The 12,612-nt window shown below is 42.2% G+C and overlaps 1 protein-coding gene across 1 annotated transcript; it reads left to right on the top strand.

Annotated features, from left to right (window-relative positions):
* The first annotated feature begins 10,094 nt into the window (after nt 1-10,094).
* LOC131226917 (uncharacterized) lies at nt 10,095-11,785 on the top strand. The gene is made up of 3 exons (XM_058222620.1): nt 10,095-10,364; nt 10,638-10,803; nt 11,328-11,785. The coding sequence occupies exons 1-3, from the start codon at nt 10,095-10,097 to the stop codon at nt 11,783-11,785; spliced, it is 894 nt and encodes a 297-aa protein (XP_058078603.1).
* The last annotated feature ends 827 nt before the right edge of the window (nt 11,786-12,612 follow it).

Raw genomic sequence — 12,612 nt, 5'->3', positions numbered from 1 at the left:
TAGTAATGTTTGTGAGAAATCTATCCATCTATTCCTTTTAACCAGTCATGGACCACCTAATATACATGTTTTACCGGTCATTCATCTATTTTGATTAGATCATTTTAGAGTGTGGGGCTGCCTATATATTTACTGCAATCTAAGTCGTTTTCATAGTGCCTATTGTAATAGTTATTCCTCATTTAGTCCGCCAGTTGGTAGGAATCATGTGGATCACTACACTATAGGAATTTGGGATCTTGGGTGGCCCAACTAGTAGTGTGGATTGGGGAAAGTGTGTGGACCACCACATGTGAGTGCTTGATTTTTATAGCCCACCTAACTGTATGAAAATTGGGGTAATTGTGTGACTACTTGTCTAAGAAGATTTATGATTGTTGTGGCCATTAATCATATGATCACTGACGGGATGAGTGATAGCTAGATTTGACAAAATGGTGCTAAATATATAGCTCATAAATCTTGTGATCATGGGTGACATGGATAGCCGTAAATCATGTGGGTATGTGGGGAATGTGTAGCCCAACCTTATGATCAAATAGTGCTTTGATGACTACTAAACTATGTGAAATTATGGTACCGGCTACTCGGCTACATGAAAATTTAATAAAGTGGTTGCCCCATTATGCGGAATATGGTATAATAATAATAAGTAACCATCTCACCTTAAGTCTCTTATTATGACAAGTAGAGTGACATTTGTGTGGCCACTCAACCATTCGGACTTCTGATAATGGAGTGGCCATAAGACCATGTGGGCATATGAGAAATTGTGTGATTACGCAGACTCATGGACTATGCCGATGGTGTAACTTCCTGGGTTGTAACGCCCTGAAATTCGGGGGTCAAGTTCCAAAACATCACTTATGCAACATATTCAATGATGGATGTATGTTGTCTATATTAGCCCATAAAACATGGAATAGATTAAGCCAAATAGCAAATATAATTCAGGGATAAGTGAAGAAAGCAAGCGGAAGACTTATAGAAATAAATGTGTACATGTGCAGATCCCTGAAATACATATACATACCAGGTCGTAATTCAAGTGTTACTATCAAAATTATAAGTATCAAATTACATCATTTAATTTTCAAAAGAAATCCCAGCATCCCGCGCATCAGAACTAGGCTCACTAGAACCCGTCTGAAAACTGCATAAAAGAGAAAGCAGCCTCATCATCATCAATCTCCCGCTCTGCCTCAGAAGTCGCATCAACATCTGCAACATCAGCAACTAAGACAGAGTCTGGTGGGTGTTTAAACACCGCCCCATAATGTGGGAGTGAGTGATTAACTCAATGGAACAATATAGCATAGGTTAATATGTTATCAATTCAATGAAGCAGTAATGATAAAGCAGAATAATTAAACATGTCCTAAGTACTCTTGTTAATGCAAGGATGTATGCAAAATGATGCGTGCCCTCACGCGTACACCCTCAGCGTCTTCATCTTACGTTACGCATGACATCGCCTCAAAGTGCTCCACATCTACAAAGCATATGCAAATGCGGTGCATGAACATGATTACCAAGTTGTTATTAGTCCTTTTCATATAGCAGGATTGGGAAGCTAAAGTACCTTCCTCATATCACCATCCAAACAGTGATCCATACTAGGGTCGTCAGTCCTAGACATCTCATACGATCATATGGTTTCAGGTCGTTGCAAAGGGCTCGTCACCAATCAATGCACGCTTATCATACCTTCGTTACTACACTAAGGCTCGTCACCTCAATGCGGTATCCAGGCATGCACGAGGTCACTACAAAGGGCTCGTCACTAATCAATGTAGGCCGACAGCACGAATATAGTGTCCCATACCACCATAATCGGCTCACGAGTTTGGTTGCTCACTGGTCACTACGGAGAGGCTCGTCACCCCAGCGTAGGCTGACAGCTCGACCACAGTGTCCCATACCACCATGTCTGGCTCATGAGTCTTACCGGATCAAGGTACCATGGTTAATAGGATTTCATTGGTAAGTTGGGTACCCTGGATTCAAGCAGTAGCGTCCATACATGGTGAACATACATCGGACAATCGGGTTACTTGACGAACTCGACTAGCACGAGCGCACGTTGGGTTGAACGACATAGAGTGTGCAAACACTCCGCGTGGCCAAACCACTGCCGACAACTCTAATACGACTCGGGTTCGTCTAATCACGTCCTACATGGTGAAAGCAACCTCAACCACGATCTTAAGGTTGATTACCGATTTCCTGGACTATTCACAGTCCCAAACACATTACACTACAACAGATATTCGTATTGAATGTAGAACAGTAATGGAATAACAACTCCAACCATGTGGTACACAAGCATTTGAAGAATATTAACTTAACATGAATGTAAGCATAAGTAATGCTTGAAAATAAACAACAAGGAATGTAACTTGCATATAAGAAATCATACACACTAGTGGGAGAGTTGAGAATCGCTTCTCAACGCCCATACTAGGTTGATATATCACATTTTAGATCATTCAGACTTTTCTACAAACAGTTAGAATACATAGTCCAACATACATGACGTATGTTGAAATACACGCATTTGGACAATTCCTTTTACCAAGAAGTTATCGCATATACATCTAGCATAAGTACACGACAAATAATCATGGCAACCACATGTTCATATTTTATACGCATACGGTACTTTATACATACACATAAAATACACAAATCTCAATAAATCACATGCATATCAGGAACGCAACATAAACATAACATTTGACATGTGAAATCTCATCCATAACAAGAATAAACCATTCACTGGCATTGAAAGCCTTGAAAACCATAACTTATACAATTAAAGTCTGCACCTTAATCCAGAAAAGAACACCGAACTGATTTTAGACGATATGTCTTCGTCAACGGCGACAGAACAACCTAAGATAAGAATAGAAATGAGATACAACAACACCAAGACTATTCTAAGCTCTAACACAGATTAAGGTTAGGTTAACTTACCCAAAGATGAACTCAGAATCGCCGGAATAGCGATTCAAAGTGAAGGTTAAAGGATGAAGAAGAACAGGAATGAACCTAAGATGATTCACCAACTTCTCTCTCACTTTCCCTCTCTTTTCCTCTCTCTCACTTAGCTAGGGTTAGGAAATTCGTATGGAAAAGAGAGCTAGGGTTTTAAGGTCTATATATAGGCCAAACATTGATGAAAATAACCCCAGGGCCAAGGTATACTTAGGGTATAACCAAAACCGGCCTCTCACGATCCAACGAAGCACTTTCGATGGACCTATTACCACGAAAGGTCGGACTTAAGCTCAATGACCACGGATCTTGGTCATGCTGAGTTTTGGTACCGACCGGATCTTCAGATCAGCCGTGGCGGACCACACACAAATCAACGGTCACTGAATCTCGATCAGGTCCACAAGCACAAGGACATGCCTGGGCCACCATCCCTGATCAGAGGGTGAAATTGGGTCAGAATCCAATGGTCAAATTGCTTAAAATCGTCGCGTAAGTGACACGACTCAGATTTCATAAAATCACATTTACTTTCCAACTGTTTCACACTCTTCACTCCGAACTCAATCAAATCGACCCAGAGCATCACCTGGACTTGATTTTTGAGGTGATGACCAAGTCCAACATGGTGACCGCAACAGCCTAAGATCATCGCTATCGGACTTCCGATGCGCGGTCCAGGTCTGATCTAGAACTTCCAAAAATTCTCCAGAACAACTGGATTTAGCGATGGATCCCAAATTTCAGAGTAACATAGCGCTAGCTAATCTACAAGTTTTGAGTCATGCAGATCGAATTTAAAGTGATTGATGCAAATTTCACAAGCAATCGAGATAAGCGCTAATTACCCCAAATAGCTACTAAGGAAAGAATAGCACAAAATTTTCAGGGTCATTACATGGGTACATGAACTTAAGACTTGTGACAGATTGAACATAGGCCCATTGAGATATATTTCCGGCCCATATGATGAGGCTCATTGTGATGTATTTCCTGCCCATGTGATGTGGTCCATAGTGATGTGTATTAGGCCCAGGTATGTGGCCTACCTGTGAAATAGATTTAAGGCCACTTGCAATGTATTCAAGGCCCATGGGCGAGGCCCAATGTGATGTATTTGAGACCCATGGGCATGACTCATTGAGATGTATTTTAGCCCCATGGGTTGTGGCTCATTGTGATGTATTTGAGGCCCATGTGTAGGGCCCACCTCTTGTGTATTTGAAGCCCATGGGTCGTAAAGCCTGATGTGGTGTATTCATGGCCCATGAACTGAGGCTCATTGTGATGTATAGTGTACATATGATACGGCCCAATGTGATGTATATGCGGCCCATGAGTGAGGCCCAATGCGATGAATGTGCGACCCTTGTGTGAGACCCAAAGCGATGTATCTAAGGACCGATGTGATGTGTGATTTCGCCATGATGTATGTATTGATGTTTATGTGGGCCATTCCTTGGAGGCAATGTTGGTTAAATGTCCACATTGTTGAAGCCGATTGTTGAGGCCAGTTATTGATACCGATTATAAGTATATGATAGCATAACATCATCATACATGCCCATACGCATCATCTGCATGTTTTGAGATGTGGTTGACCATTACATATGTCATTGGGCAGGTTGTTATGAGACTAACTAATAGGTGGAGGTTATCTCACATGAGTGCACAGTATGCGCAGAATTGATGCATGACTGGATTGTATGACTTATGCATCTTGCATTGTGTGCCCTAGCGACATCAGGGCCGTAGCCTCCACAGGCATATCGTGAATAGCTAGATGGGACACCGAAAATATTTGGTTCTAGCATACGGGCGACATAGATGTCCCTGGGTGAAAATCCCTAAACCTCCGAGGTCAGGAGACGTCCCAATGTCGAGACCGAGTGGATACATGAGCGCCCGAGTGCCGAATACCAGGAGGCCGCGTCTCCCACTGTGTCGTAGTCATTTGGGAGGGGGTGTGGCCTTACCCGCCCGAGGGTAGGGGGCATTACTAGGCTGAGTTTGACCAGCTCGTGAATGGGTCCTCTATCGATGTGCCGGATAAGTATTGGCAGACTATTGTCCAGGCGAATAGTGAGATTTCTTACGCTCACTTGGACTGTGCTGCTAGGAGAGAGACAGTACCATTTGGAGTGTACTAAACCCCGGTGATGATCCCAGAGATGAACTGTACTGATATGTGGACTTATTGAGGAGGAGTTACATACTCATTCATTCATTCATACATGATCCACTCGGGCTGGTGGTGCGCAACTATTTGTTACGTGAACCTTCGCAATGGCTAAGATTTCGGTTGGGATGCGCGACTAACCTAAGATCAGGAGTTTACCACATTGGGTCTGACTATCCAAATTAGGTATGGGACTAGTTTGGATAGAAGTCCTTTGTGATAGACCCCATAGTCTGCGATACTACGTACTATCATCCCGACTTCACTCTAGCATAGTCATTTCATTTGCACCACATATTGCATTGTATTAGTAACATTTAGCATTTTAGGTTACTATGTTCAGTATTTAAATATGAATGACGGTATTCGTGAACTCATCAGGAACTGTATATTGCATTGCATCCTCGACATCTGATATTGGGCTCTTTATAACCCCTCATTTGCATAGCTGATTTATATTGCGTACTCTGATATTGTACGACTCATGGACTTGTCAGTATTTCTGATATTGTATAATTATGGCATGACAATATGATGATGATGATGATGTGATTATGGATGCATGTAATATGGTTATGGCTGTGGTATGATTTCCTTGTAGCATATTTATCTTGCTTGCATGTAGGACACACTGCACACACGTGTGTACTCACTAGGCTTTTTACCTAAGCCTCCTATTTTCCATTTTTTTCAGGGCTGGAGTAGCTTGGAAGACTTTGCTTTCTCGATGCATTGCATCTATTTTTCGATTTGGCAATGATGATGTTGTGTACCTTTGGAAAGCATTATACTTGTAACAATCAGGATTTCTATTGGAGAGTGTTGCTTGGTATTTGATCATGGATCTTCATGCTCAGGTATTACTATGTATATTTTAAAAAAAATCAATAAAAAAATCTTTCTTGTGATGCGCCGAACTCGGGACTTGGTGAATAGGAGTCGAGTGCCGAATTCGGGGCATCACGGAAGCTGTCCATCCCTAGGTTTGGGGCATGACATGGACCACATAGAACCTTTTCATATATATATATATATATAATTGTTAGATGGTTAGTACACCCTACTATTAATTCACACTTCACTGTTAGCCACCCCCACTAGGGATCGATACCAAGACCTAAGTGTTGAAATGAGGTATCTTCACTCAATCTACCACTTGAGCTATGGATCAGGGTGTATATACATAAGACATCTCTGGTGGAACTAAATTTTGGGCCTCTCAATAATTCTACGTTCTCCTCATCAAAGCCCAATCCAAAACCCATATAAGCCCATCATGAATACTTTGGTGTGTATTGGACTTAAGGCCACCCTGTTTGACAGGAATTTGTGGCCCAATTTCATGAATATCTTAAGTAGTCACACTAGGCATCTAAATCGCCCAATACAATGCAATGATCAAATTGAGGAGTATGCAATTAGATTGTTAGTAGAACATTCACACATAAGAAGGGATGTTAATTTATAGAAAGGAGTAATAACTAAAATTACAATCAAGTGCCCTAGTTTAGAAATTGCAAGGACTACAATTTGATTAGTCATGATTAAGTAAGAAAAGAAATGTATTTTATAGTCGAAAGTAACAAGCTAAGAGACCACAAGTTGACAGCATCATGTAGGGATTGGTTATCCAGGTACGTGGTACTTTAATGATCTTGCACCCTACATATCGGCATACATTGAGTTCTAGTTATCCTTGATTCGCTTATCATTAGCATCACTATGCATTCCATGGCATGATATATGATGAGAAATAGTATCCAAATTCTTTATAACATCACGGATTGACCGTATTACGATAAGTATGATGATATTAAATCATGGACACCGAAAATATGAAAATAGTAGGGGATGGTGTGCCCCTTGGGTTGAGAGACCCTAAACCCCAATGGTACCTTGGGATGCCTCACCGATGGGTCCGATGGACACATGGGCCATGGATTTGACTCCCACTATTAAGGCCAGGTTAAGAAGGGGTATGTCCGATCCGCCTTAGGGCTAAGGTGGCAAACGGGGACCGGTTTGACCCGCCAACGAGGAGAAGCGCAAACGAGGTTCACTACTAGTATACACAATGGAGGTTGTAACCCCATTGGTGGGTAGCGAGGTTGATAGTTGGTGTCTGGTGCATGGGCATCGACCCCGGTGGATCCTAAGTTCCAACAGTATAGTGATCATAGTCGATACGATGATGTTCATGAGTAGTGCAGTCAATTCCGTGGTGAGAGGAATATTGGCAGGTGTTTCTACAGTTAGCATATAATTATTTTATGCATTTCACACATGATCATGCTCCATCATTCATTAAGACATCGCTTTGCACAGTTTATTACTTTTGGTGGTTCTTTCATTATACTTTTATGTTAACTTATCTTGCGTACTTATCATGAGGACTTTGCACTTGTTAATTATATCTTTTATGTTAACTTATCTTGCGTACTTATCATGAGAACTTTGCACTTGTTAATTATATCTTTTATGTTAACTTATCTTGCGTACTTACCATGAAGACTTTGCACTTGTTAAGTTATAAGACTTACTTGTCTTTTAACCACTCAGGTAAAGGATATAAAGAAGAAAAACAAGTAACGACTACGAGTTAAGTGCCACGTCAAGGGGACTGATTTGACTTTTAAAATTTTGAATTGTACATGATGTATATATGTATCATGTAGACTGATGTTGTACTTTTGGAATTTTGTAGTACCGAGTTTACTTGTATGCAGATGTTACTTATCTTATCTCTGATATTCCTTTTGTGAAGAATGAATGGTGAGATTTATCCTTTACATTACCTTGTAGGACGTCGAGATTAGGACTTAGTGTGTGAGCATAGGGTACCAATCCTGGAGTTTGACTTGTCGCATGCCAGATCCGGTAGATATAGCGATATTATAAGACTATTGGGTTTGGGCTATGACAAAGTTGGTATCATAGCATGAGATAAGGGATTTCTTGTGGACAAGTAACCATTTAGGAGAAAGCTAGAGTTCTAGAACTTGAAAACTGACTTAAAAACTTGTTTTCCCTTAATGAACTTAGAAAAAGTTACTTATATAAGAGGTTAGGAAGATACACTTCTTGTTATTTGACCTTGAGAGACTATTCTAGGTTGTAACTAACCTAGGCGTCCATTTTCTATTGTAGATCATGGCGCCTAAGAAGGCCACTAAAATGAAAACAACAGTAAAACACGAGCCATCTGAGGACCATTAGGCCAAGGCACCAGATACTTCTCAAGATACTGCTTCGATTCAGGAAATCCTTTGTTCCATGGAATCTCTGATGGAACATCAGGAGAGGAGGTCTGCAGAGGCATCTTCCATATCATAACAGTCAGCTTTGATTTAGGAATTCCAGGCTTTGCGACCCCCTCAATTTAAAGGGCAGCCAGATCCGCTTGAGGTAGACCGATGGAGGACCCAAGTTATCAAGATTTTAGACTTGATGGGATGTCTTAATTCCTAGAGAGTGTCGCTTGCTACCTTCACACTAGAGGGAGAAGCAGAGTTATGGTGGCAGTTAGTTAAGAAGGAAGTTGGGTCGAGTATAGTATGGAGTTGGAGCATGTTTAGCGACAAGTTTGACCAAAAGTATTTTCCTGATAGTATTCGAGAAAAGATGGCATCAGAATTTATATCTCTTGAGCAAGGAGCTTTATCTGTGGCCCAATATAAGGGCAGATTCGTTGAGCTATCCCGTTTCGCATCAAATTTGATTTCGACCCCCAGTATGAAAGCTCATAAATTCGAGAAGGGACTTAGTCCTGGCTTGAAGAGTAGGGTAGTACCTTTGCGACTCCCTACGTTTGAGGAGGTGACGGACTGAGCTAAGATCATAGAAGTAGATTTTGAAAAGATGAACAAGACTCGTGAGCAGCCGCTTCGAAGATAGGATAATAAGAATAAGAGGAAGGGAGGCCCAACCAAATAGTTTCATCCATCGAAAAGGCTTGCTAGGCATGGACCAGCCGCTTGGGAACCCCAGCAAGATTCGCAGCGATTAACATTTCAAGGGACATGTTTTAGGTGTGGTGAAGTAGGCTATCAGGTTAGGTCTTACCCTAATCCGCCAGATGTCTTTGTAGAGCGGAAGGATAGGTCTTCTTACAGACAACAGCCTCATGGTCACCCCCAGCAGAGACCTTTTTAGCAACACTAGACTCAACAATACCATCCTCAACAACAGACTTAGTAGTATCGGCCTCAACAACGCTAGCAGCAGCAGCCACCCCAAAGTCGAGATTACTCTCAGCAGTACCAGAGACCTCCCCAGAAACAACAGGCAAGATTTACAGCGACTGCCCAACCTCGTGTATATGCTATTCAGTAAACTGATCCTCAATCATCAGCAACGATCTTGAGGGTACGACTACTCTCTTCTCATCATTTGCACACACCTTATTCAACTTAGGTGCATCCCATTCATTCATATCATTATCACTCATAAACACGTTGGGGTTAGAGCCAGAAAGGGTAGTGGAAGAGTTATTAGTAGCCACACCATTAGGTGAGTATTCTAACCTAAGCCTTATCTGCAAGGATTACCCAGTGATGATTGGAGATCACATCTTACCCGCTAATTTATTGTTATGAAGATGTCGAAGATGGATGTTGTTTTGGGTATGGATTGGATGGCTGCATATCATGCATCATTAGATTGTTTCGAAAGGACAATCACCTTCTCTATAATCGGCCAACGACAGTTCTAGTTCAAGATTCTACTAGCAGAGCAGACAGGAACATCCTTGGCCTACCTAGTAGAAGAAGAAAGGACCCTAAGGATCGAGGAGATCCCAATCGTATGCGATTATCTCGACGTCTTTCAAGACATCCCAGGCCTACCTCCTCAAAGGGTAGTGGAGTTTTGTATTGACTTGATGCTAGGTACTGCACACATCTCAAAGCCGCCGTATCGCATGGCACCCATGAAGGTGGAAGAATTGAAGAAGCAGTTGGAGGAACTTCGGGCTTTGGGCTTTATTCACCCAAGTAGTTCTCCTTGGGGAACGCCGGTCCTATTCGTTAAGAAGAAGGACGGGTCATTGAGACTTTGTGTGGATTACAGGGAGCTAAATAAAGTGACCATCAAGAACAAGTATCCATTACCAAGGATTGACGATCTGTTTGATCAGCTTAGGGAGGCGCAGTTCTTCTCAAAGATCAACCTACGTTCTGGATACCATCAAGTTCGAGTTTGAGAGGAGGACATCCCTAAGATGGCTTTTCGCACCAGATATGGCCACTTCGAGTTCCTAGTCATGTCCTTCGGACTGACAAATGCCCCGGCCGTATTTATACAATTGATGAATGAGGTATTTCGCCCTTATCTCGACCAGTTTGTGGTAGTATTCATAGACAATATTCTTATATATTTGCGTACCCAAGAGGAGCATGAGCATCATCTATGCACTGCTCTGTAGACGCTTCACGATCATCAGTTATATGTTAAATTTTGGCAGGAAGAAGTGAAGTTTCTTGGCCACGTCATTACTAGAGAAGGATTAGCCGTAGATCCGGCTAAAGTCAAGTCCGTGCTTAAGAGGCAGCAACCCACTAATTTCATGGAAATTCGAAGCTTTTTGGGTTTAGCGGGATACTACAGACGGTTTATTCGAGGGTTTTCTTGTATAGCAGAACCTCTGACATGATTGACCCATAAAGGAGCACCTTTTGATTAGAGTGAAGCCTGCGAGAAGGCATTTGTGGAGTTGAAAGATAAGTTGACAACGTCACTAGTTCTCACCTTGCCATTTGGAAATAAAGGGTTCGTAGTATACACAGATGCCTCACGAGTTGGATTGGGTTTTGTGCTGATGGAGCATGACAAAGTTATAGCATACACTTCTTGACAGTTGAAGGCTTATGAGAAGAATTACCCAACGCATGACTTAGAGTTGGCCAAGGTAGTGTTTGCAGTAAAGATATGGCGGCATTATCTATACGGGGTCAAATTTCAGCTGTTCACTAACCACAAGAGCCTTAAATATTTATTTTTTCAGAAGGAGCTTAATCTGCAGCAGAGAAGGTGGTTAGAGTTGTTAAAGGATTATGATTTTTCTCTTCAAAACCACCCAGGTAAGGCCAATGTTGTAGCTTATGCCCTCAGTCGTAAGCCACAAGGAATTATTGCTCAACTTTTGGTTCAACAGTGGCAAATGTTGGAAGAATAAGGGACTTTGATTTCGAGTGGAGATTACAGTCAGCTACTAAGCATTTTGCAAGCTTATCCATTCAACCATCACTTATATCTCGAGTCATTGAGGTGCAACAGGCAGACCCAGCGATCATCAATCGCCATAAGGAAATGACTGATGATGGTTCGTCCGAGTGGCAAGTCAGTGTAAATGGTGGACTTCGCTATAAAATGCGATTGTATGTGTCAGAAGATGATGAGCTGAGGCAAGAAATATTAACCAACGCACACCAGTCCAAATTCACGATCCACCCTGGTAGTACAAAGATGTCCCGCAATGTTAAGAGACAATATTGGTGGCCAGGGATGAAGTGTCACATTACTGAATTTGTCGCCCAATGCGATACATGTAAAAGGGTCAAGGCAGAGCATAAACTACCCTTTGGTACCTTGCAACAACTAGAGATTCCTTAGTGGAAGTGGGAGCACATTACAATGGATTTCATTATGGGATTACCGCGGACTCCTCAAGGTCATGATGCCATCTAGGTCATCGTTGATTGACTAATGAAGTCAGCGCATTCCCTACCTATATGTGCTACCTACTCTATGGACCGACTTGCTCAGTTATTTGTTAGTGAGATCGTCAAGCTGCATGGAGTGCCGGTATCAATAGTATCCGACCGTGACCTGAGGTTCACGTCGCAATTTTAGAAGAGCTTTCAGCAAGCCTTGGGTATGACTCTGAAGTACAGCATCGCCTACCGCCCCCAGACAGATGGGTAGACTGAGAGAGTCAATCAGATTCTGGAGGATATGCTTAGAGCGTGTGTGCTGGATTTTCATAATAGCTGGGATACTCATTTGCCGTTAGCCGAATTTGCATATAATAATAGTTATCAAGCAACCATCGGTATGGCTGGCTCCATATGAGGCCTTGTACGGCCGACCTTATAGGTCACCCAATTGTTGGACAGAAGTTGGAGAGTGGAGTTTGCTTAGGCCCGAAATCGTTCAGCAAACCTCGAAAAAGATAGAGCTTATCAGATAGAGTATGTGCACCACTCAAAGCCGACAGAAGAGTTATGTTGATCACCGGCGTAGAGAATTGGAATTTACCGTCGGAGATTATGTCTACCTCAAGGTCTCGCCCATGAAGGGCGTATTTTGATTTGGCAAGTAAGGAAAGCTCGCCCCGCAATATATAGGCCCCTTCGAGATAGTAGAGCGGATTGGCCAAGTGGCATATCAACTAGCCTTACCTCCCCAGCTGTCAAGTGTTCACAATGTATTTCATGTGT

This window comes from Magnolia sinica, chromosome 15, assembly GCF_029962835.1.
Source record: "Magnolia sinica isolate HGM2019 chromosome 15, MsV1, whole genome shotgun sequence".
NCBI classification, from domain to species: domain Eukaryota; kingdom Viridiplantae; phylum Streptophyta; class Magnoliopsida; order Magnoliales; family Magnoliaceae; genus Magnolia; species Magnolia sinica.
This window is presented reverse-complemented; position numbering and strand designations above follow the sequence as displayed.

Excerpts from the sequence above, each read along its gene's own strand:
- LOC131226917 (XM_058222620.1), top strand. The coding sequence starts at position 10,095 with ATGGCACCCATGAAGGTGGAAGAATTGAAGAAGCAGTTGGAGGAACTT. Across the intron at positions 10,365-10,637 it reads TACGTTCTGGATACCATCAA|GAAGAAGTGAAGTTTCTTGG; the intron begins GTTCGAGTTTGA and ends AAATTTTGGCAG. Across the intron at positions 10,804-11,327 it reads GTTTATTCGAGGGTTTTCTT|TGGCAAATGTTGGAAGAATA; the intron begins GTATAGCAGAAC and ends TTGGTTCAACAG.